The sequence below is a fragment of the Aspergillus flavus genome, chromosome 6 (genome assembly GCF_009017415.1).
Source record: "Aspergillus flavus chromosome 6, complete sequence".
NCBI classification, from domain to species: Eukaryota; Fungi; Ascomycota; class Eurotiomycetes; order Eurotiales; family Aspergillaceae; genus Aspergillus; species Aspergillus flavus.
In genome coordinates, this window is record NC_092410.1 from 3,601,492 (window position 1) to 3,623,359 (window position 21,868).

Below are 21,868 nucleotides of genomic sequence, written 5' to 3' on the forward strand. Positions count from 1 at the left end.
TATGGAGGAAAAAGCAGCGCTACGCCGGACAGATAATAGGAAGAGTAATCTTATAGATACTATTCGAATAGGGCCATCAATTCAATAAACTCTGCTTAGAATTGTTGGGTGGTAGGCAGGATTCCAGCTTCTCGAATGATATATCCAAGTGGCTCTGATCCCTTGATATTCATTATTAGTAAATATAGAATAAAATGACCTCTCCGTAACAGAAATATTCATATCTAGATGCCCCTAAACCAAAAGAGTTGAATCCCTTCAGTTTTGATGATTCTGAGGAGTACGTCTTGGTTGCTAAGTACTAGAATTTGAAACCACAACTGAGCCTTCCATTGTACCATACCGTTCAGGACCTTGCAAGGTGCTTTTCCATGGAAAAGAATAGTATACTTTGTTGGGGATTGTAGTTCGATTGGAAAGCCGCATCCGCAGTAACAATCCTCTGTCTATACCTCAATTAGCCATTGATCAATCATGCTAATTGATGGACAGTAACTTATTCAGAAACTCTCGAAAAACAAGAATCACCCATCAATGTTTTCTTTTCTTGGGAGAGAATAACTTCTTCTCCAACCCACTCCAGCTTTCCCCTCCCAGGTGAAGTCCCTTTTCCTCAACCAGGTTTGCAAAATTTTTGTCCTTCTCTAACCGCTTCAAGTCGATATCCAATGCTTGTGCCATTATAGGAGCAAGATCATGGGCAGCACAGATACGAAAGTCACCGCTTTCGGAACGTTTCTTGCTACGTCGATCGAGACGCTTATCAAGTTCCTCTTTAACGAACTGTGTGAATTCCTTGCCGTCGATCATGGTCTTCTTTATTGTATCTGCTTCTTTCGGGGTGAAGTACGGTTCGCCGATGAAAGATGGATCAACGATCCTTTCGAGCCGTTTATTAGAAGCTGGTTTGTCAAAGCTCTTGAGGTCGGCAACTAAAACGTGTATTCGATACCAGAGGTTGGGAAAAGAGGAGGAGTCTTTGAGATCTGTCACGGTGAGACATGGGATGTTGGGGGTATCTTCGGTATTCATATTGTTCGGTGTGGATGACGATGGTGCCATAATGTAATGGATGGGAAGAAGAAGAAATGGGATTTTCTCGTTCTATTTTCTCGTTAGACTTCTATGAGCTTTTTAAAATGAGTATAGAAGGTAGACGAGGAGTACTTGGGAAGTTATTGGGGATTTATTGTAATAGGGGATAAGTCAGGGAGGAATGAATCATCGTAAGGTACCGTGACTATGGTAGCCTACTCGTCGATTGCTTCATTCGCTTGTCATCAAGACGTCGGTGGTCTTCTTACTTGACAGTACCGTACCATCACTATTATCGGCAGAATATACGGTTAGAGTCACGGCCTTTGTATTGTGAGTCATGAATATCCAACCTTTACGATCAAGATAGTGACCTTCTTCACCAATTAGAGCGGGATGGAGATGTGCTGGGAAGTACAGCGTTTGTTGCTATGGTCTCAGAGCTCAAATGCTGAAACGAGTCATAACAATGACGGAAAACTCATATTTCGGGACGACTTGGTTTATCTGTTTGCTGCGTATGAAGAAAATCTCCTTGTTTCCGGTCCAGCCACTTTCACCCTTCAAAATGTATATCTACTGCTATTGCATATGCTGCTTCGTGTGTAGCCTTCATGTAAGATATAAATGAGTATACATCAGGGTACATGAGAGACAGAGCCTCCTAACAACTATAGAAATAGATACATGATGCTCCTTAATACTAGCCGGTCGTGTAGTATTAGGTGCAAGACGTGCACGGAAAGCAATGTCAATGAACCGGTATACTTAGGGTTTACAATGGGGTATTTATGTATATGCATAGCTTATGTAAGGAGTACTACACTAATGCACGATATCAATATCCATATCAAGATCTATCAATTTCTATATACGACAGCTTCCGCCCATAAATTACAAATCTATAAACCTTACAGGACCATTAACACCCGAACTCAACAACACAAAACTACCAAAACCTCAACCACCCACCAACCAAAACCCGCCTTAATAAACAAAAGAAAAGAAAAGAAAAATGCCCACGAAAACACCCACCCAAGCCGACTTCCCACCACACCTAAACATCTCAATCACCGCCCCAAACACCACCACAACAAGCACACGCCCACCGCCCAACATCCTCCTCCTCCTGCACGGCATCGGCGACACCAGCGCCACATTCAGCACCTTCGGCCGCGCCCTCAACCTCCCCGAAACAACCGTCCTCACCCTCCAAGCACCAACACCCCTCCCATTCGACCTCCCCGGATTCCACTGGGGCGATGACATCTCCTTCGATTCCGCCACGGGGGCGCTGGACATGGATGCCGGGTTTGCGCGCGCAACGCGCACGATAGTCAACGAGGTGATTCGCGGGGTTCTCCTTCAGAAATGCGGGTATAAGTTGCGGGAGATTATGATTCTTGGGTTCGGGCAGGGGGGTATGGTAGGGCTTGTTTGTGCAAGAGAATTGGGGATACAGCCTAAGGTTCAGGATGTGGGTGATTCTGGTGCGAATGATGGTGCTGGGATTGGGGGAGATATGGCATTGTCAGGGGTTATTTCTATTGGGGCGCCGTATCCGATTTCGGGGAGTGTGGTGGGTGAGAAGAATCGGACGCCGGTGTTGCTGGTTGCTGGACGCGATTCGGAGGTCGTGAGTGATGGGGCGGTTAGGAGGACGAAGGGGGTTTTTGAATTTGTGGAGGTCGCGAGGTATGCTAGGAGGGGAGATGGGATGCCCAAGTCTAGGGAGGAGATGCTGCCTGTTATGAGGTTTTTGGCGCGCAGGTTGAGGAGTTGGCAAGGGGTTCCCGAGGGAAGTGTGGAGATTGCTTAGGGTTGTTTTGGGACTTGGAAGAGTGAATCTTATGCATGGTGTGTAGTGATGATGGGTGTAGACTGGTTCAGACGATGTTGTGGCGCTTTGGTGGTCTACTGGACTATGGATTGGTAGGGGTAACATGAGGCGATGGTAAGTATGGTACATTGCATGATCTACACGGGTCTATGCGATGAAACTCAGTCCACCTGCTCCAGGGCTTTTCTTGCCCGATCGATCGCCTTCCTGGCCTCAGTTTCGGCGACATCCTCGTTTCGTGGTCCACCTTCTTGCACGACGGCGTGCAGGTGCTCCTCCGTCTTAATCAATGCCGTCCGGCCCTCCTCCCGGACTTCGTCTTCAAAGAAAGTGCGGGCAGATTCCCACTTCTTTTGTTGCCGTCGTAGGGCGTAGATCAATCCAACTGCAACAATTGTGCCGGTCTCGTACACCGACGCTGTCGGAATGGAAACATATGTCAGTGCCGACAGAGCGGATGTCAAGGTAGTGGTTGACATGCTGAAAAGGACTAGCCTCTGCGCCATTGCCTGCAGGGAGGGCACCGTCGTCTCAAGTAGCCGGTTGCGACTCGTGGTTATCTGAGTCGGCCAGAGCTCATCGGATTCTGATTCACCATTCGTGGAGTCGTTGAGAAGCTGTTGCGCTGGTTGAGGGGCGTCCTTTAGTTGCATCCCAAGACCGGCCTGGTGGAATCTCCCCGCAGTCCAGATCACCTCTTTCTCTGCACGCGGCAGATAGTTCTTTTCCAAAATCTCTGACGTGATCATGCCTACGTCGTCCACATGCCAGAACAGCTTCCACCAGGCAAGACCCTTCCATTTCTTTGTCGCGAATCCTTCTTCGAGTGAGCTGCGCAGTTCTATATGTCCCCTCTCCGCCCACTCGGTCACTGAACGGTCTAGGTTCTCCCGGACATCGTCTGAAATTGTGGCTGCCTTTTGATCCTGCGATAATCTGTTCTCGTCGGCAGCAACTCCAGCCTCTGCGGCGTCAATCAGAGACGTAATAAGAGACTTGAGGGAGGGGTCGAGAGCCCCTTCCGTTGGCAACGACGACAACCAATCTTGAACAGCCTGTACACCACTTCCATTCCAACCACGTTCATAGAGAGAGGCGTTTTGCACGGATTCGCGGAACTTCTCGAGGGCTTCGTCCGCTCGATCGATGTCTACGAATGCGATTCGGTCATTGCTTTTCTGTGGGGCGGTAACTGGCAAATCGACAGCCCCATAAACTGAGCTTGTTTCCTTCTTTAGGTCTGCCCGAGAGACTAAACCGTTATACGCAACCAATCCGTCCACTCCACGACCGCACACAACAGTTCTGTGGACTGGGTATCGTACGGCATTATGTCGGCCGGAATGTGAAGTCGGAATCGTCACTGTGGGGACGAGGAATGTATCTGCCGTGAAATGCGCATCCGATAACTCTGTCTCAGCACCTAAGGTAGACACTAGGATTTCAAGGTTGCCTTTCTTAAGGATAGGGGAGGGCACGGAGATAGTAGGGAGAAGGTTGTTCGGAATGGACTCTGATACTTCGCCGTATCTGTCGAGTGTCAGCAAAGCCTCCTCTCCTTGTCCCACACCGATACAATCCAAGCATACCGAATCAGCAAGCCCTGTGTAGGATCAGAGTCGTAGGCATCCAGTGCATCCTCCCAGCTCTCCCTTGTATTTAATGGATCGGCGAGTAACAAGCGCACAAGCTTCCGCGCGGCAGTCGCATCGTTAAGACCGAGAACTATTGATATGTCAGCAAATATATCTGAGAGTACTGTTTGAGAAAGAAACCCACCAGCAACACGGATTATGGGTGTTTCACTCTCCAATCCGCGCAAAGCAAGCTGCAATCGGCTGATATTCACCTGCTCCGTGGCCACACCTTGAATCTTATTCAGCGCCTCATATAGCTCCCTCAAGCGCGGTGGCACATGTCGGGCGTGAATCACAGACGATGTAGTGATGGGACGAGAGGAGAAAAGAGAGAGACGTTTAGCTTCTAGCCGGGGAGAAACGATGCCGTTCCGACGCGTGGACAGGGTCCGTCTCCGTGTTGCGCAGGACGGGCAGTAATATGCTGCAGCTTTCTCCCCAGCACGCGGCAAGCCCTTAGAGAGCGAGCCGCGCAGTTTAGGAGGCATTGATGGGTGGGAGAGGGTATTTGGCGGGAAGGTGGAGGGTATTAGTGGTATATGGATTTGGAAGGGCGGATAATTGGAGTTGGTGTTGAGTCTTGGCGGCCGCGGAGGCCCGTGACTGCCGATTCCCAGTATTACGACGAAACAATTCTTGATACACTCCAATGCTGCATACGGATGTTTTTATGACTAGACTAAAAAAAGAAAAACTGCCTACAGGTACCGCACAGTTATAAACAAAATAGGGGGGTGTCATGGTGTATCGATTCATCAACTCATGGAGCCAAGACGTCACGGACGCCTCGATAAATACAACAATAGCCTGTCGCAGTTCCAATACTCAATGCAATAAAAGCCTGTCTCTTCGTGACAGACAGGGCATAATATTATGTAGCTGGGCCGTTCGCCAGAGGAAAAGCTCCTCGTTATATCGTCCGACTCAGAGGCGCTTTATACAGGTACGGATCAATATTTGCACACGAGAAAGACCGGTTGAGCAGGTGCAAAATCAGAGTAGAATGCTTTATGATAGTAATCCTATGCTCATGCTTCTCGACTCTCTCGAGCAGCATCTCGCTGCCGCCGGCTTCTGCCCGAGCCCGCAGACCTGTGACACGTTAGAGTACGCTCTTCCGAATTGTCTTTTTCACCAAGAAAACTTACATGCTAATCCGTCGAGCCACGGTAGCCAATCCAGCGTCGTTGTCTGCCTCACGTTGAGCACGCTCCAGGGCAGCTTGTCTTTCCTCCTCACTCCGCTTATAAACCTCTTCACTACTTGGGGGCAGACGCTCGTTTTGCAAGTCAACCTTACGGGCATCCTCGAAGTTCGTGATGGCCTGCTTAATTCCCTCTGCTCCCAGCATCAAAGTACCCGCGGGAAGGCGACCACCGGTAGCTGTCTTAAGTTCTGTGACCCTTTCGGACTCCTCACGCAACACCTGGAAGACTCGTGAAAGACGACCGATGGCAAGAATCTTGTTCTTAATTGCACGTCGCTTGAATTCACTGGATTCGACGTCCATCGGAACAGGGGGAGAGGGCGGGCCCGTAGGTGAAACGGTCGTAGGAGTATCATCTTCCAATTCCTCCTTGGAGCAGGTATTAAGGATAGCAATCAGCATATCGGTAATCTTCTCTCCGACGAAGGGAAGAGACCAGGTGAACACATCCATGAAGTTTGGCAGCCAGTACGGGTGAGGAGTGCAGTTGAATTGACGGATATTCATCACGTTGTTCTCGTACTTTAGGACAGCAGCTTTGTTGTTGTACACATCCAAATAGTTCGGCGCACTGAAGATGGTCATCACGCTAGGGAAACCGGTGGTTCTTGTTTTCCGATACATGCGGTATCCGGCATCCTGAGCCTCGTGGGCACGGATAATGGAGAGGAGGTTGTTCTTTTCCAGGAAAGCGCAGGCGGCGGGGTACGAGAAGAAGTAGGAGCATCCTCGAACACTGTTGTGGACGAAATAGTCACCAGTCTTCTCCTGACCGAATTCCTCCAGAGGATCAGCCCACAGAAGGTCGCACATCAAGCCATGAGTCGGAGGCTCCCTGAAACGATCAATCTGCGGCCTCTATCAGCACGTGCCATTACTACTGTGACAGAAGTTGCTAGACTTACCGACTTGATATCCTCCAGTGTGTGTAATTCAGGACTTAGGCCACCGTGGATACACAGGAACTGCTTGTTCATGACCGCCGCCAGCGGCAAGGAGCAAAAGGATTCGATGCAGGCTTCGTAGATGCGCTCGCTGTATTTGTGCTTACACTCCAGTTTGAAGGTGAAGTAATCTGTCAAATGCCTGCACTCGTGGTTACCTCGCAACAGCCAGAGCGTATTCGGGTACCAGATCTTCAGGGACCAGAGGTAGAGAACACACTGCACAAGGTCAGACCATTTGCGCCACACAACCCAGCGACGGCACGAAAGCCCAAGGAACTCACTTCAATGCTGAAATAACCTCTGTCAACATAGTCGCCTAAGAATAGATATCTCGTCTCAGAGGGGTCGCCGCCAACTTCGAAAAGCTTCATCAAATCGTAATATTGTCCGTGAACGTCGCCACACACCGTGATGGGGGCATCCATCTCGAGCAAATTCGGCTCTGCCTTCAACAACTGCGTACCCGCTTGTATAATCCATAGCGCCTGGTCTTCGGTGAGACGACCTTCACGATAAAAGTGCTGCTTCAGAAATTGGAGGTTTGGCTTGGAGGGGTCCTCAGGGGACCAGAACTGTTCGTCCGTCGGCGTCTGTAAGGCCGGCGCTTGTACCTCTGCAGGATCGCAAAAATGTCAGGGCGAAAAGGGGAAAGGTGAAGGGATGCTGCGTGACCTACCTTTAACAACCCGTTCCAAAGTGGACACCTGAGTGCCATCTTCCATGGTATGTAACGTGAAGTCAATCTCCGGGACTGGCTTCTTTTCCGTCACCGCTCGCGCTATTGTGCGGTCCATCTTGAATCAAATTGACGGCAAGGCTCACGACTAGGATCTTGAAAATCACAAGAATCCAAGGCCCCGGTAGATAGAGCGGGAGCGAAGAAAAGGGGGTTGGGAGGGGGGAGACTTGACAGCGCGGAGAACCGATGTTTGGTGGGGTTAGAGCGCGGCGGGATCTCACACGCGAGGCGAACGCCCGAGTTGAGGCTGAGATATGGTTGACCCTAAGGTTGGGAGGGCGGCACGTTTAGAGAGAGAGAGAAAAAAAAAAAAAGTTTGCAAATAAGAAAGAGTTTCCAATCCAGCAGGGAAACAAGGAAGCTAATGAAAGGACACTAGCTAAGTGGAGTGAGTATGGAGTAAACGGGTGTTTAAGAAAAAAGTAGGCGTGGGTCGTGTGTTAGAATAATTAAGAACAAGAAACAAGGAAGCAGTCGAGGCCGAATCCAAGGTTTTGGAGTCTGAGATGCTCGGCAGGGGTTGAAAGGCAGTGAAAGGTACACTCAGTGCGGAGCAGTGGTAACCGATGGTAGAGATGGCAAAGATGCTTCTTTCAAACTTCAATGATATAATATGCTAAACTTAAGATAGATAGCGCATCAATTGTTCAGGACAGACTACGTATCAAAAATATCCCAATACTAGCGCATACCATATAAGGGTCTAGGTCTAGGGACAACGAGAAGTTGTGATATATAAACTTAGTATTTAAGGTAACGTTTAGTTTGGTAATTTATCAATAAATCTCCATAACCAACAACTATATTACCTACGACACATCCCCCTTCTTGATTTACAGTCTACTTCTCACTGATTCGGTTCAGTATATCACAGCCTCACATATTGGGGGCCCATTCTATACGAGTCAGGGAAAACAGTTGAGCAGAGTTGAGGATCATCAAATCTCCTTGATAGTGGTAGGTCCATCTCATCAAACGTACTCTATGGTGCCATCTTCGAAGCATTCGATCCGTTCCTCTAGACAAAGAGCCCGTCGCTCGTAAGCCCCGTTGGTCTGCTCGACATCAGCTTCAAGCCACCATCCGTCAGCCTTCTTGACCAACGCAATATTTCTTGCTGATTTCGAGAAGTTCTCATCATCCCAAACTAAGCGACCTAACAATACATTTTCGTTCGTTAATAGGAAATCTTCCCAACTATATTATTGAAAGTTTGACGTAGAAATACCATACCAACCTGAAGTCCAATGCATAAGTCGAGGTACACAAAGGGTCGAGAACCCCTTCCGTCATAGCAGCAAAGCTTGGCTCTGTCTTCAAGATGAACATACGTGCAACGGGTAGAGCCAGTCACCCCTCCTGGTGTGGTCCCGCTTGCGTATCATTCTCCCAGGCCGCTAGATATCGAGGTTATGACCCATTTTGTGATGGGCTTATTGGTGCTTTGAATTGAGACGGTTATGATTTGGGAATCGTAATCATACATGAATATACGGCTGGACTCCAGCTCATTCATCCGTTACTCTGGTGGTAGAATCTTTCAGCTTCGAAAACTGAGCTTCAACTAAGTCCAAGTATCGCCAGATCAAGGTTAACATCTTTTGGAGCTAACAGTATGAGAATAACACAATATATGGAAGGCATCGGATGGTGGTCAAAATCTGGGAGATCCACGGATCGCACAAGTTATGTATTACAGTACGGAGTATGTACCCTGTATTTGTCGTATTAAAAGGTACCGATGGCGTCACGCGGGTTTCCCCCCTCAATGAATCCGGAGTATAACCTCCCATGATCTTGAACAACAACTACAACAACCCCATTTTCACTCTCAGATCGTCGTCTGACCTAGCTATTTTATTTTGGCTAATTTTCTCCCGAGTTAGCTTTCTCTCAGTTACTTACCAGTAATGTATGAATCCTACCGTAAGTCCCCTCTTATCCCCTTGTCGCAGCTTATATACTAATCATCTATCTGTCTATTTGTCCAGGCCCGCATCCACTCCTGGCGCAAGTCCCTTTGACCGTCTCTCCTTTCATCAACCTCCCTTCCTCAGTCACCCTTCCCTACACCTACAAATCACTTCCTTCCACACTCCCGGCATCCGTAACAGTCGACCCCAACAACCCCGACACTAAGCCCCGCTATGTGGTCTCCGCGAGCGGTGAGCACGCCGCATCCGCCGAAGAAATCCTAGCATCGTGCAAGTCTCTTGAGGAACTGCTCAATAAAAACCGCACCGATGCGGAGAAGGCCATTCAGAATTGGGAGGAGTCCATTGTGCAGCGCGATCTCGCAGAGAAGAGACGGGTTGCGCCCGGGTGGTTGGACCGCGAAGAGAAGCTACTACAACCGAGTAGATCTATGGCAGGTCCCAGACCGTCAGGGCAACCAGAACACAGCTTGCTAGATAGCTTGTCTTCGGATCCAGATGCGTCGAAACTACCATCGATGAAGCCGCGCGACGAGGGTGAGGAGCTGGATAGAGTGTTCGGTGGGCTAAACGTAAAATGAGTGGTCTCGATCAACTGAGCGTCAGGTACAATCATCCCCCTCGACGTGGCAGCGTCATTTAGCTTCCTCTGCCATGGTGTGAACCATCGGGGAAAGTCACCGATTGGGCCACACCCATCAAGCTTGCGGTAGACTGCAGATTCAGCTGCACCCCGTATGCAGATTGCAGAGCTTTGGCATGTCAGGATCCTGCGGCCTCAGCACGGACGAAGCTCGCCACACCGCACTATCGCGTAGAGTCGGCCGTATACAGGAAGGATACTATAAGGTTAAAGAATAATTTTATGTGGGGAAATATCCTGTACAAGTTGGGCCCAGTCTTGACCTTATCTCAGAGATATTCAATATCCGGTGTCTGCGGTTCCATATGTTTGTACTCAATGAAGAAAGTGTATTATACAAACTATATTTAATACGTTATGACCCTCACTCTCCCTATGCTATAAACTAACCCATCGTGTCATCATTTATCCAAAGAAAAATTGTATCAAAGGCAAGGCGAACTTCCCCCACCCAGGAAGCCCCTCCGCCTTCTCCCATATCAAAGCTTAACCTCCGCCAAATTCCCCGGCAGAAATATTAAACCACCGCCAACTAAACCTCCCTCAAGCAAACAACCCTCAACACCCCTAACAACTTCTCAAACAAACCCAAAAAAGACAAAGATGGAACCCCTCCAAACACCACCAGAAACCTCCTCCTTCGTCCTCCTCGCCGACCACCAGTCGCGCACGCCATCCTCCTTCCACTCCGGCCCCGCAGTCCTCCACTACCACAGCAAGCACTGCAAGCTATCCATCCTCGAGCACGAGCTCCAAGCCAACCCAATCCTAAACTCCCTCCGCAGCGCAGACGCGACACCCACCGCAAACGGAACAGAGAACCAAAACGGCTCCGACGCCGAGGGCAAGGAGATCGTCATTGATGGCGTAGACGTCTGGGTGACTTCCGAGTAAGAAAAACATCTAGTTTAAAACTACAAACCACTTCAACAGAAGGAGACTAACGGGATACGAATAAAAATAGTAAATTCCTCCTCTACAACCCAACCCACCAAAAGGGCCTCTCAATCCCCTACCCCAGCATCTCCCTGCACGCGGTCCAGCGCCTCACGCTCCCAGACACCCAGTCCGAAGTGCAAGGCCTGTACATGCAAATCGCGGTTCCCGAACAACCCGGCGTCGCCCAAGAAGACGACTTCGAAGAATGTATCACGTTGACCGTTGTCCCACCACCCGAGTCCCAGCAGCAGCAGCAATCCGAGGAGGATAATAAGCCCGACGAGACGCCCACGCAGGCGCTGTATAATGCCGTCTCGGCGTGTTCGAATCTGCACCCGGATCCCATGAGCGACGATGAGGATGAGGAGGGTGGTTCGGGGTTGTTGTCGTCTGGGCTTGTGGAGATGGGGAGTGGAGATGGGGGTTTGCCGCCGCCGGTGGATGGCAGTTCGGGGTGGATTACGGCGGATAATATGCATGAGTTTTTTGATGAGGAGGGGAATTGGATTGGGGGTGGGGAGGAGCCGACTTTGTCTCTTGGGCCTGGGGCGGGGACTGTGAGGGCTCGTGAGGGGGAGGATGGGGATGGGGATAGGGAAATGCAGGAGGATGAGGAGACGAAGTGGAGGAGGACGGATTAGGTGTGGTTTTGGAGATTATGAATAGGTGTGGTTTAGTCAATGGCTGATTTGGTTGAGATTCGCATTTGGGAATCGAGGTTATTGTACTCCGTATGCGTGGATGCATTGGTAATGGGACTGCGTTGGCTAATTTTTTAAATCCACCTTGGGTCAAACAGTCTCCTGTGGTGTCTGGAAAAGCTAAATATAATTATATGCTATATTATTGGTATTTTGGTTCTGCTAACTTTGCCTATCTAACAATACAGTGGATATCAATCGTTCGCCTTTCTGCGCATCAAAGACCAAAAAAACAAAGGACCATCTCACCAGAAACACCCGAAAAGCATAGAATACAACACGTGGCAGCTACCTGAGCCCGCCATACAATTATTCTTTCAAAAATCCGTCCCCATCATAAAGACTTCCTGGCGTCGCAGCGCCAATGCCCAATCCCACCGTCTTCTTGACGGGTGTCGAGAATTCCGGTCGCGCACTCTTCAGATGTTCTGGCTTCCGAGGCGACGATTCACCGTGGAGTTCTGCAGGCCCGGACTCTTCGGAGATAATGGATATTGCTGATTTTTTGGTGGGACAACAGCTCGGGGCGCGATCGTGATCCTCCCATATGGGGACGATGCGGTTCCCAGCTCTGCTGGAACTGCGGGAAGGGGGACGTTCGGGCGGCTGCGTGTATCTTTGCTGTTCTGTAGGGAATGAGCCTCCCGTAGCCGGCTTCTCCTGTTCATTCATCTGTTGACTGTGATGTCGCGGTGAGCCGGTGGCGGTGCTTTTGGCACGTTGCACAGAGTCGGTTGACTTGCGGTTTGATCCATGCTTCAAGCTCTGACTGCGAGGGCGGATCAGTGGGCTAGTCGCGTTGGCGCCGTTTTCGAGTAAATGTGATCTGCCGCTATTGCGGCGTGGTCTGGCTGGTTGGCTGCGTGGTCCCTTGACGGCGGACCGGCGAGGACTACCTGGACTCGGGGCGTTTTCCCAGGTTGTTGGCGAACCGCTGTACTTAGGAGCCATCCAAACTGGATTAGGCTTGTCGGGGGAAGGAGTTTCTGTCAGGCTATCTCCTAGACTAGGGGGCAGTGTAGTGATAATCTCAGGGAGGGTTTTGTCCATGCCAGTGTTCAGCGTGCTTAGTACACTATCTATCGAATCATCTCGACTATGCTTCCGCTTCTTCGATGAAGCCAAGTAGGTCGAGTTGCGGTAGGAGGGTGGACGACTGTCACTAGAGATCTCTGTGATGCGTGATACATCCCCCTGCTGGTCAGAACCGGTCCGGCTCATCGAGAAACCGGACACACTTGAGCGCAAAGACGAGATATTGGAAGCCGATAAATCGGACACCTGTGATGCGTGCCTGTCAAACTCATCTAGCTCTTCCGGCTCCTCAACCATTGGAGCAAACATAGTTCCTCCAAAAGTAATAGGTGGCTGGATCGCTATCCGGACACAGTTCTGTCGTCGATGGCCTTTTCGGGGACGGTTGCCGCCTCTCATAGCGGAGGCTAACGGGGGCTTGAGATAACCATTAGCAGGGGCCAACTGCGATTCTGGGATAGGTGAAACGCTCCACCCAGGAGTACTTCCGCGACCGAAGCCAGGAGATACACCCCCATAGAATGGGTCATTTTCCCGTCGCTGGCTTCCATGCACAGAGTGTCGTTGTAGCTGACTAAAGTGTGGTAGTAGGGCCGGGTTACGGCCCACCATGTGCAACGGATGGATGCGCTCTATGTCTGTGCGTGGAAGAGATTCTTTTCTAGGAGGCCGTACGTTGAGGGATTCGCTTCTCCGCGGGGGAGCGCCAGTTCGTTCCATGGAGGGAACTGGACTGCGTGCTGTCAAGCTTCGGCGGGGAGAAGTACGATCTGGCTCGAGTCTCTGCACCTCCACCGGAAGTGAGCCTGCCGGAAAAACAAATGGAGCTGGTGGCCGCGAGTATAACGCAACACTCTTTCCAACGTCATTGGCACTGTAAGGGACGAAGGTGGGACAGGGAGGCAGAGCTGGTGAAGTAAATACACTGTCCATGCCAACTGAAGCCCTTCTGCTCTCATTCATAATAGAGCTATCAGCGGTCTCAAGACTCAGCGAAGAATACCGCAAGGAGTCATTCTTGGAGAGTCGAAACCGATTCGGCGGGTAAGCACAGGGCGGCGGCGGTACTGGTTTGTCAGGAGCAGCACCCGGCGTTTGGCCGATAATGCTTGTCGTTCGTGGCCGCGCGCCAGATAGGTCGAACGATTGATGTCTGTCCTCCATGACTGGGAAGAGGCCACTCAAATGCTCTCTCTGGTATATTGATGGTCCTGGCCCTGAAATTGGTCGTATACTTTGATCAGCGTCATGATTCCCCTGTTCCCTCTCTGGTGTATGCCTGGGTGAAGTTTCTGCTGGTAATTCAAGAGCCCCATCAACTGCAGAGATCGAAACGTCGTCCCTTGGCGAGGAGCCCCTGCGAGAGACAGGTGGCCCGTCGATACTCTCGGTCAATGGTGTCAAAGAGCTTATCCGGTGTGGCCTCAGCAGCTTCGATTGTCGACGACAGCCCGACAGGGAACGGCACAACGAATGGCCCTTCTCAGTCCGCTGAGATTGGGTATCCGAGTCATCAGCTAAGCTTTCGTGTGATTCCAGCACACCCCACTCGGTTGGTCGCCCATATGGAAGTTGTCCGTATTGCCGCAGCATGGATCCTTCCTCTCGAGACAGGTCTGTCAGTGTCTCTGCCGGGAAGGTCTGCATACCAAGGAATTGCTTCCTGGAGGATACCCGGTGCCGTTTCTGGCGCACCCTAAGCCATACCAGAGTGCCACTTACTCCCCCAACGATGCAGATAGCCGCACAGACTACTGCTATCGCAACAACGGATGACAATTCCAACATCGTTGATTCCTGTTATGATGACCGACAGACTTTGTTGAAGGTCAACGTAGGAGCCCATTCATACAGAGCACGATCCTTTGTCTGCTTGATGACTCCAAAGGCAGCGTACTGCTGCCTGGAAGGGTTCGTGGAGAACGTCCGGGCGGCAATGGAACCTCCTGACAGCACACACAAACACAATCCACGATAGCGACGCAGGAGGCAAAAGACAGAAGCAGATGCATCACAAAAAGAAATGGTAGGCTCCTGGGAAAGGGGGAAGACGTCTGTTATGGAAACGCCACTTGAAGCTGTGGAATGTGGTCGCATTACAGTTGACTACGCGAGGAATGCTGCGATACTCCAATCTCCAGGCCCCTTATCCTCGGGTCTACGATTGCAGAGTAAATCATCGAGTCAGCGGAATGGTTATGATATACAATGGCGTATTCAAACCATTAGAAAGTTTTTGATGACACCTGTATGTCCACGCCGTGGGAATGGGGCGTTTTATGCTTAGGATGATCCAACAAGCAGTCATCAACGCAGAAGCAATGTCATCCTTCCGCGCAAGAAAGTCGATAGCGCAAGATACACACCATGAGGTGAAGTCATTCGCTATCAAGGATCATATTTCCGTTGTGCTGCGAGGCAGATTTGGTGTTCTGAATACAAATATAGACATTCGTGCGCACAAATAGGGCAGCCCGTAATTGCTTAGTAACCATAGGTGTGCATACCATCGAATAATCCGGGGAGTCCTAAGCGTGCATCTTCGGGAAAACGATCTTGTCCTTGCACCACTAGTAAATTCCGTGTGAAATCCCACATTGTAGGACTATTAGGGCCGTACTGTCTAAATCCACGACCTGCTGGTGTGCTGTTTGGCCATGATATATTACCTGCCGACCAATGGCCATGGGGAATCATATGCAAAGACCGAGCGAGTTACACATTGTGCGTACTCAGATGCGAGAGACGGGACACCGTCAGAGAATGGGAGACCGGAGTGGCTAGTTCAGCGATGGTGGTCAGGTCCCTAGCGACCCGAATACTTCCTAGAAACATCTGCGTTACGTTGGTAAATGCACGGTCTGATGTACATTAGCGTTCAAGTGCCAGTTGTCATTTGGTAGACGGGTAAACTTGGATCCCATCGAAGACAGATCATTGGCCAGGGCGAGATGCAATGTAGGGTGACAATCCGCGTATGGGAGCTGGAATGATCTTCGCAAATGAAGGGCGCAGGAGGGGCATTTGTTTTCCTGGGCAGCCTCAGGCAGTCGAGGGATCACGGGAATCCGATCCAGAGACGAGTGGAAGAACATCATTGGGACCCACTCCAGTCTTCCCCCCCCCTCTCTCTCTCCACCGTCTCCGGGCACCAAAAGACAAAGCCATCCACTTTCTACTATCAAACCTAACCACCACACAAAGCAGATGAAGGATATCCCGAAGAAGGTCGAACAGAGAAAGAAGACGTGTCGAAACTGATCGGTCTCACCGCAGAAATGACAGGGCAATAACCCATGGGACCGTCAAATTTTATTCTACCGGGACCGGCATGAAAGTTCGCGCGGGATTGTCTCCCCCACGTCTGTCACAATGAAACCCGCCTTTTAAGACGTTGGGTCCCTCTGGGTCCGGGGCGGCATAGCGTCATAACCCACCGGGGCCCAGAACTCGATCTTTCACTGAGCCATTGGAACAACGTACGTGTTGAGATGTGGAAGGTCCGTCGCTATTGAACCTTGTTGTAGTGTGTATGCGACGCAAAGCATGAACTACATGAGAGCCAGCAGAAAATCAATAATCAAAAATTCTAAACATGAATGAATAATCACGCCCACCCCGCCATAACTACCTACTATGGTAGTAGTCCCTCTCACCGATCCCAGCTGCCCTGTCTGAGCAGCTCCCGTGCTTATATATAGCTATCTGTTGTGAACAGTTCGGTTTTTCCCTTTCTTCCTCACCCCACTTCTACCTACTACCTCCTCCTTTTCTCTTCCCCGTTTATTTCCACCCTTCTATAGAACACACCGTCATAATGGCTGCCAACCCCGTCCAAAATGGTCTCTTCGTCCACGAAAACACTACTCCCCCCGAGCACCCCAGCTTGTTGAGTATGTTCTCTCTGAAGGGCAAGACCGCCATCGTTACTGGTGCTGGCGCCGGTATCGGTCTTGCTGTCGCCAACGGTCTTGCGGAAGCTGGTGCCAACGTTGCCCTATGGTGGAACACCAACGACAAGTGCCCTGAGCGTGCCGCTGAGATCGCCTCCAAATACGGTGTTCAGAGTAGGTTCCTGCTCACCCACCACATCTCTCTTAACCGTTCTGTGTCGCTATCATGACCTGGACTATTACTGAATGTATTCAGCCAAGGCTTACCAGGTCAACATCACCGATGCCGAGGCCGTGCAAAAGGCCGTTGACCAGACGGTGAAGGATTTCAACGGCCGTCTAGACGTCTTCATTGCCAACGCCGGTATCCCTTGGACCCAAGGTCCTATGGTTGACGGCCCTCTATCGCACTACACCGACGTTGTCAGCATTGACCTCGACGGTACCTTCTACTGTGCCAAGGCTGCTGCCGCCCACTGGAGGAGACAGAAGGAGGAGGGAACCGACCTCAACGGCAACAAGTTGACCAACTTCACCTACGGTAGCTTCGTGGCTACCGCTTCCATGAGCGGTCACATTGTCAACTTCCCTCAAATGCAAGCTGCCTACAACGCTGCCAAGTCAGCTGTTATCCATCTCTGTAAGTACCCGCTGGGTTTGATCTATCTGGGAGCCTACCAGGCTAATGCCTCCCTCCAGGCAAATCTCTCTCGGTCGAGTGGGTTAAGTATGCCCGGGCCAACACCGTCTCCCCTGGCTACATCGCGACCGAAATCTCCAACTTCGTGCCCCAGGAGACCAAGAACATCTGGAAGGACAAGATTCCCATGGGCCGTGAGGGTCGCCCTGAGGAATTGAAGGGTGCCTATCTCTATCTGGCCTCGGATGCCTCGAGCTACACCACCGGAGCTGACCTGGTTGTCGACGGTGGCTACTGCGCTCCATAAATGATATCCCTTCTTGATTAATTATATCCGGCGATTCTTTTACATATTGGGTTTATTATACATAACGGCTTCAAACGATAAACAATAGACGAATAAACGATCTTTGGATGTCCAAAGTTTATTATGTGTGAAGTTCAAAAAAGTAAATTCGAATTTTGAAACCCTGGTGGCGTTTTCGTTAGGGTTCCTGCACCACGATCAGGCCTTAAAATCACCGCCGTGGACGGTGACACGAAGCCTTGCAGATGTGGCTTGCAGCATATCATCTCTTGGCCCAAGGACACTGGCGCGTGACTCTGGGCAAATGTCCGCCACTTACCAGGTTTGGACTTATTCTTATCAGCCATGGTCCAAACCCCATGTAGTTCACGGGCAACCCCTCTTCGTGGCCACACCATCGCTCGGGACGAAAATGCCATACTGCATATATAGTGCCCCTGCCAAACAGGTTAATTAATAATAGCAATCTATTATTTATCTCAACGTCCTCGATGTCCTTATCGACAACAAAACTTGAGTGGTTGTTATTCCAAACATAGCCGCCGTGCCCTAAAATATATTATCCGACTTTTATACTCTTACTACCACACTGCCCCTCGATACCCAACTTGACAAGGAAATAACCATCTATAGTCCTAAGCTTGGACTAAGAATAAATAACTACACCGTCTAATTTCAAATAACGAGATAAACTAACATACTAAGTCAACCACAGACCGGTGTTGATGCGCACCAACCAAGTAGACCGTACTAGTATATCTCCGCTACTCGAAAACATCGAATGTAAACACCCGCAATATATGAGAAAAAGCTCACCGAGAAACAGTCTCCCTCTCGCTCGCGATATGAGTTCTCAACCGCCACAGCATTTGATTTCCTCGTTAACAGTGCATGTCTGGTTCACAGCCAGGATCCGCTTCATAAGAGCATCAGACATTGCTTTTGCTCCTAGCTAACACATATAGTATACCTTAGAATCTGATACAACCTGAGTGTTGGAAGCTGTTTCCGCTAGTCTCAAGCCGAAAAGGGAACCATCCCAGTAAATATGCTAACTGTGAGCCTTCGGATATATTGAGCGACATATTGTATTGCAATCAGGAAGAACTCCCCCAGTACCATGTTATCAGACCGAGTCGTGCACAGATGAATTATGAGGAAAAACACAGCTATGGTCATACCGAAATACATATCAGATAACATGTTTACTGCAGTGTGAGATTCAAGCTGAACAACCCAATCGAATTCTATTGCGCTACCACCGAGATAAAATGACGATCGCCCCATAAGCGTACTCTCCGCGAGTCGTCAGTAAAGCTCTAGTAAGACGAGATATAGTTACAAGATACATATCTCGCCCATAAGCCCCTCCAATCCCCATTCACCAAAGATCACTGTGTGACGGAGGGGAGGTATGCTGACGTTGGGGGAGGATGCCAGTTAGGGCTATTTTGGGGCGGAGGATAGGTTGATTATCTGTCTCAACTGAAATGATGACCATTGCTCCCTGAATCGCTATTCGAGAGGCCCCAGTCTATCGAGGACAATATGGATCAATTGTATTGCATCTGTAACTTTAGCAAGATGACAGTTATTGTGCGTATAGACAACCGGACTGGGAATAATGAAACTGGATTATGAACGAGGATAGATGGCCGTATACGTGCCAATTGGCCTCCATTATCCGAGTATTGATGGGTTATATCAAGTGTAGAATGGATGGTTGGATTGGGGGGTAGTCAATCCCTATTCTCGAACGATTAGCTATAATATGCTCAATTCAATCTGGGGGGTACTGGGTGTTGTAATAATTCTTTGGTCACCCATGAACGGACTTTTCCATCCTATCATGCCATTAAAACCACTCATTACCCCATACTAACCCCCAGATATTTATCCCAAAGCCGAAGCCATACTATTCAACAAGTATGTACAAAAATCAAAGTCATCATCTAACTAGTACACATAAACCCTATCTCTCCCCACCATCACTTCAACCGCAAAAGACCCAGTAAAAGAAGCCAAAGAGAGAGGGACAGAAAGAGAGAAAGAAACTAAACATGCAACCCCACAAACAACCCCACCATACAGTCAACCGCCCGATCCCAAGACGCCTCCAACCCAACCCCCCTCTCAATCCGCGTCCTCAACTCCACTTCCCACGTCGGCGTCGGCGGCTCCAGCACCTGCGGGTAGATTTCCCCCGTCTCCGGATCGAAATACCTCTCCAGCGGGGTTCTGGGGCTTGATGCGGGGAAGCTCGGATCGTCGGTTGATATTGATGATGGGTAGGAGGGGGTGGTGGAGTAGTTGTCGTTGTCGCTTGGGGATGGTGGGGTGGGACTGTGCATTTTTGTTGGTTTTTCTTTTTCTTTCCTTTATTTATTCTAGTATAATGGCTTTCTGGGCTGGGTTTCTTTTTGATGGTGGTTGGTTTTGGTATTTGGGGAGGAAGAGCGTACCATTGATTTTCGAGATCTTTGGGTTTGGGCTCGCATTCTGGTTCGGAGTCACATTCAGTATCGTCTGTTTGAATATGTAGTCCGACGTAGTGGTTTTCAGAATCAAACCATTGAGCACAGCGGGTCAGATAGTAGATGATCGAGGCTCTGTTTCGGAAGACGAGGAATATGGCTGACAAGATGAGACAGGTTGTTGGGTAGAGGATGACCATGGGTTCGGCCATGATGGTTTGAATGTCTTTGTCTTGATATTGGTTCTTTGTATCCCGTGGATATTTCCTGACTATGGAATTGTATGTCTTTATTTCGTTTGGGATTGGAAGAGTTGAGTATACCCGTTGTTGGTGGTTAGGATGTATGTACGTACTTCCATACAGAAATGTATAAAAGTCGGAGAATTGCCATAGTGAGAATAAGATCACCTAGTTGAGGATACTATACATTATGCGATGGTTCCACTCTGTTCAATCAATTGAGACATTGTTCTATTATCTATTGTATAAAAGGTGTTTCAGAATATCGGCTGCAATGTAATGCAAGCCATGATCTCCGAGACGAAATGTACAGTAGATCTGGAACACAAAGCCCTCCTGCCGATCCCCAATGCAGACAATACCAAACAATCCAACAATAGCATAGTAACAATAACACCAAACTCAATATGTTTTGAGACTCTGACAATAGCTGAAAGAAATAATCGCTTGTCCCGCTTCACCGCAACCCAGTGATAGGGTCACGGGCATGGAGAACAAAGTCAGGTGGGGGGCCATTTGATGTAGATCTCGGATTCTTGCCAGACGTCATAGGAATTGTCGGTCTGGCAAAGATCATGAGCAAAAATAGCTTATAGAGAGGTGGAATCGCTGTGTTTTATTCTGTCTTGGTTTTATTTTATTCATTTATTTTTTCTACTTGGTTGCGTTTGGAGAAATATAGGAGATGACGATCCCATATCGCAGTAGACGCCCAACACCGCGTACACGCATGCAGCGTCAGCAGACCGGCGACCGACATAAGACCAGAAGATCAAGGGTCGGAGTCAAGACAGACACTCCCAGTATGAAGCTCTTAGAACGGATAACAATGGTATGTATATTGTCTTCAAAAAGAATAAAAGAGAACGTTACTAACACAAGCAGAATATCGCAATACAAGAAGCCCTAACATGCACTACCTGCACGATCGATCCACCGGCACCAACTTCCGGTGGAGACCCTGGCTCGGAGATAGATGGCCTAGACGAAGACGTTTCGTTTGCTACTGAACAACGCGCCTGGCGTGAGGAATCTCCTCTTGGGACAGTAGTCGCGGCTGGCATTGAAGAAGAATCCCTCCTCACAACACCCACACCAGCCTTTACGTCCGGGTACGAGCGGTTGATGACGCCCTCTCAGATCGAGCTTTACGAGGAGCGAATAGATCGATTCATCTCCCAAGATCCTGACAGGGATAAGGAGCTCGCTCGGTATTATGTTGACTATCATATCCACGTGCATTACATGTCTCATCGGGGGATGTTGAGTCTTTGTCGCGACAACGATGACCGGGATGAATTGAAGAAATGGATGTGGGGGCTGAGGAAGTATGAAGAGATCGAGCGCATGGCAGGGAAGTCAGACCTGCAAATACCTGACTTCAGCATACCAGATAAGGCACCGTGGCCTGACGACTGCGAGTTGATGGAACATGAAGAGGGATTGTGGCGAAAGTGGGAACCGAGTCGACAGAGGCAGGTGCAGAGATCGAAGTTCAAGTGGAAGAAGATCATGAAGGAACGTGAAAAGCAGAGACAGTCACATTTCGTACAGCTACGGCTGGCGCACCAGAAATGCAAGGTGCAAAAGGTGAACATCTACTGGGGTCGGGGAATACTCCGAGAGGTGGCACTGGACTCGCCGTGGTGAAAAGA

The 21,868-nt window shown here is 49.6% G+C and overlaps 11 protein-coding genes across 11 annotated transcripts; 5 read left to right on the forward strand and 6 right to left on the reverse strand.

The window, feature by feature from the left end:
• Positions 1 to 159: 159 nt before the first annotated feature.
• On the reverse strand, positions 160 to 1,281 carry F9C07_2171890 (uncharacterized protein). The gene has a single exon (XM_041287049.2). The coding sequence runs from the start codon at positions 1,060 to 1,062 to the stop codon at positions 532 to 534; it is 531 nt and encodes a 176-aa protein (XP_041148642.1). The 5' UTR covers positions 1,063 to 1,281; the 3' UTR covers positions 160 to 531.
• Positions 1,282 to 1,873: 592 nt separating this feature from the next.
• On the reverse strand, positions 1,874 to 5,126 carry F9C07_2286734 (uncharacterized protein). Its single transcript, XM_041294401.2, has 3 exons — positions 4,655 to 5,126; positions 4,465 to 4,600; positions 1,874 to 4,405 (listed from the first exon to the last, which is right to left on the reverse strand). The coding sequence occupies exons 1-3, from the start codon at positions 4,998 to 5,000 to the stop codon at positions 3,037 to 3,039; spliced, it is 1,851 nt and encodes a 616-aa protein (XP_041148640.1). The 5' UTR covers positions 5,001 to 5,126; the 3' UTR covers positions 1,874 to 3,036.
• Positions 2,051 to 2,854, forward strand: F9C07_11615 (phospholipase/Carboxylesterase superfamily; the record flags this gene model as incomplete). Its single annotated transcript, XM_041287055.1, has 1 exon — positions 2,051 to 2,854. One exon carries the CDS (start codon positions 2,051 to 2,053, stop codon positions 2,852 to 2,854), a length of 804 nt encoding a protein of 267 aa, XP_041148641.1.
• Positions 5,127 to 7,788, reverse strand: F9C07_2171896 (serine/threonine-protein phosphatase 2B catalytic subunit). Its single transcript, XM_041294400.2, has 5 exons — positions 7,343 to 7,788; positions 6,948 to 7,279; positions 6,625 to 6,882; positions 5,661 to 6,568; positions 5,127 to 5,604 (listed from the first exon to the last, which is right to left on the reverse strand). Exons 1-5 carry the CDS (start codon positions 7,458 to 7,460, stop codon positions 5,541 to 5,543), a joined length of 1,680 nt encoding a protein of 559 aa, XP_041148639.1. The 5' UTR covers positions 7,461 to 7,788; the 3' UTR covers positions 5,127 to 5,540.
• Positions 7,789 to 8,386: 598 nt separating this feature from the next.
• Positions 8,387 to 8,921, reverse strand: F9C07_11612 (uncharacterized protein; the record flags this gene model as incomplete). The annotated part of the gene is made up of 3 exons (XM_071507650.1): positions 8,387 to 8,561; positions 8,639 to 8,688; positions 8,890 to 8,921. Coding segments are annotated over 3 exons (257 nt in total), but the record flags the coding sequence as incomplete, so codon positions are not given.
• Positions 8,922 to 9,315: 394 nt separating this feature from the next.
• F9C07_11611 (uncharacterized protein) lies at positions 9,316 to 9,920 on the forward strand (the record flags this gene model as incomplete). The annotated part of the gene is made up of 2 exons (XM_041294414.1): positions 9,316 to 9,331; positions 9,397 to 9,920. The coding sequence occupies 2 exons, from the start codon at positions 9,316 to 9,318 to the stop codon at positions 9,918 to 9,920; spliced, it is 540 nt and encodes a 179-aa protein (XP_041148638.1).
• Positions 9,921 to 10,434: 514 nt separating this feature from the next.
• Positions 10,435 to 11,756, forward strand: F9C07_2286738 (regulator of volume decrease after cellular swelling-domain-containing protein). Its single transcript, XM_041294413.2, has 2 exons — positions 10,435 to 10,872; positions 10,947 to 11,756. The coding sequence occupies exons 1-2, from the start codon at positions 10,586 to 10,588 to the stop codon at positions 11,560 to 11,562; spliced, it is 903 nt and encodes a 300-aa protein (XP_041148637.1). The 5' UTR covers positions 10,435 to 10,585; the 3' UTR covers positions 11,563 to 11,756.
• A 175-nt stretch (positions 11,757 to 11,931) lies between these two features.
• On the reverse strand, positions 11,932 to 14,445 carry F9C07_11609 (uncharacterized protein; the record flags this gene model as incomplete). Its single annotated transcript, XM_041287060.1, has 1 exon — positions 11,932 to 14,445. The coding sequence occupies one exon, from the start codon at positions 14,443 to 14,445 to the stop codon at positions 11,932 to 11,934; it is 2,514 nt and encodes an 837-aa protein (XP_041148636.1).
• A 2,029-nt stretch (positions 14,446 to 16,474) lies between these two features.
• Positions 16,475 to 17,497, forward strand: F9C07_11608 (reductase with broad range of substrate specificity; the record flags this gene model as incomplete). The annotated part of the gene is made up of 3 exons (XM_041294412.1): positions 16,475 to 16,724; positions 16,807 to 17,190; positions 17,250 to 17,497. 3 exons carry the CDS (start codon positions 16,475 to 16,477, stop codon positions 17,495 to 17,497), a joined length of 882 nt encoding a protein of 293 aa, XP_041148635.1.
• Positions 17,498 to 19,551: 2,054 nt separating this feature from the next.
• F9C07_11607 (uncharacterized protein) lies at positions 19,552 to 19,848 on the reverse strand (the record flags this gene model as incomplete). Its single annotated transcript, XM_071507649.1, has 1 exon — positions 19,552 to 19,848. One exon carries the CDS (start codon positions 19,846 to 19,848, stop codon positions 19,552 to 19,554), a length of 297 nt encoding a protein of 98 aa, XP_071368017.1.
• Positions 19,849 to 20,943: 1,095 nt separating this feature from the next.
• F9C07_11606 (uncharacterized protein) lies at positions 20,944 to 21,863 on the forward strand (the record flags this gene model as incomplete). Its single annotated transcript, XM_041294411.2, has 2 exons — positions 20,944 to 21,045; positions 21,099 to 21,863. The coding sequence occupies 2 exons, from the start codon at positions 20,944 to 20,946 to the stop codon at positions 21,861 to 21,863; spliced, it is 867 nt and encodes a 288-aa protein (XP_041148634.2).
• Positions 21,864 to 21,868: the final 5 nt, after the last annotated feature.

Coding starts and splice junctions, on each gene's coding strand:
- F9C07_2171890 (XM_041287049.2), bottom strand. CDS start 1,062: ATGGCACCATCGTCATCCACACCGAACAATATGAATACCGAAGATACC.
- F9C07_2286734 (XM_041294401.2), bottom strand. CDS start 5,000: ATGCCTCCTAAACTGCGCGGCTCGCTCTCTAAGGGCTTGCCGCGTGCT. Junction 4,601..4,654: donor ACCCATAATCCGTGTTGCTG/GTGGGTTTCTTT, acceptor ACATATCAATAG/TTCTCGGTCTTAACGATGCG. Junction 4,406..4,464: donor ACACAGGGCTTGCTGATTCG/GTATGCTTGGAT, acceptor GACACTCGACAG/ATACGGCGAAGTATCAGAGT.
- F9C07_2171896 (XM_041294400.2), bottom strand. CDS start 7,460: ATGGACCGCACAATAGCGCGAGCGGTGACGGAAAAGAAGCCAGTCCCG. Junction 6,569..6,624: donor CACTGGAGGATATCAAGTCG/GTAAGTCTAGCA, acceptor TAGAGGCCGCAG/ATTGATCGTTTCAGGGAGCC. Junction 5,605..5,660: donor GTGGCTCGACGGATTAGCAT/GTAAGTTTTCTT, acceptor AACGTGTCACAG/GTCTGCGGGCTCGGGCAGAA.
- F9C07_2286738 (XM_041294413.2), top strand. CDS start 10,586: ATGGAACCCCTCCAAACACCACCAGAAACCTCCTCCTTCGTCCTCCTC. Junction 10,873..10,946: donor GACGTCTGGGTGACTTCCGA/GTAAGAAAAACA, acceptor GAATAAAAATAG/TAAATTCCTCCTCTACAACC.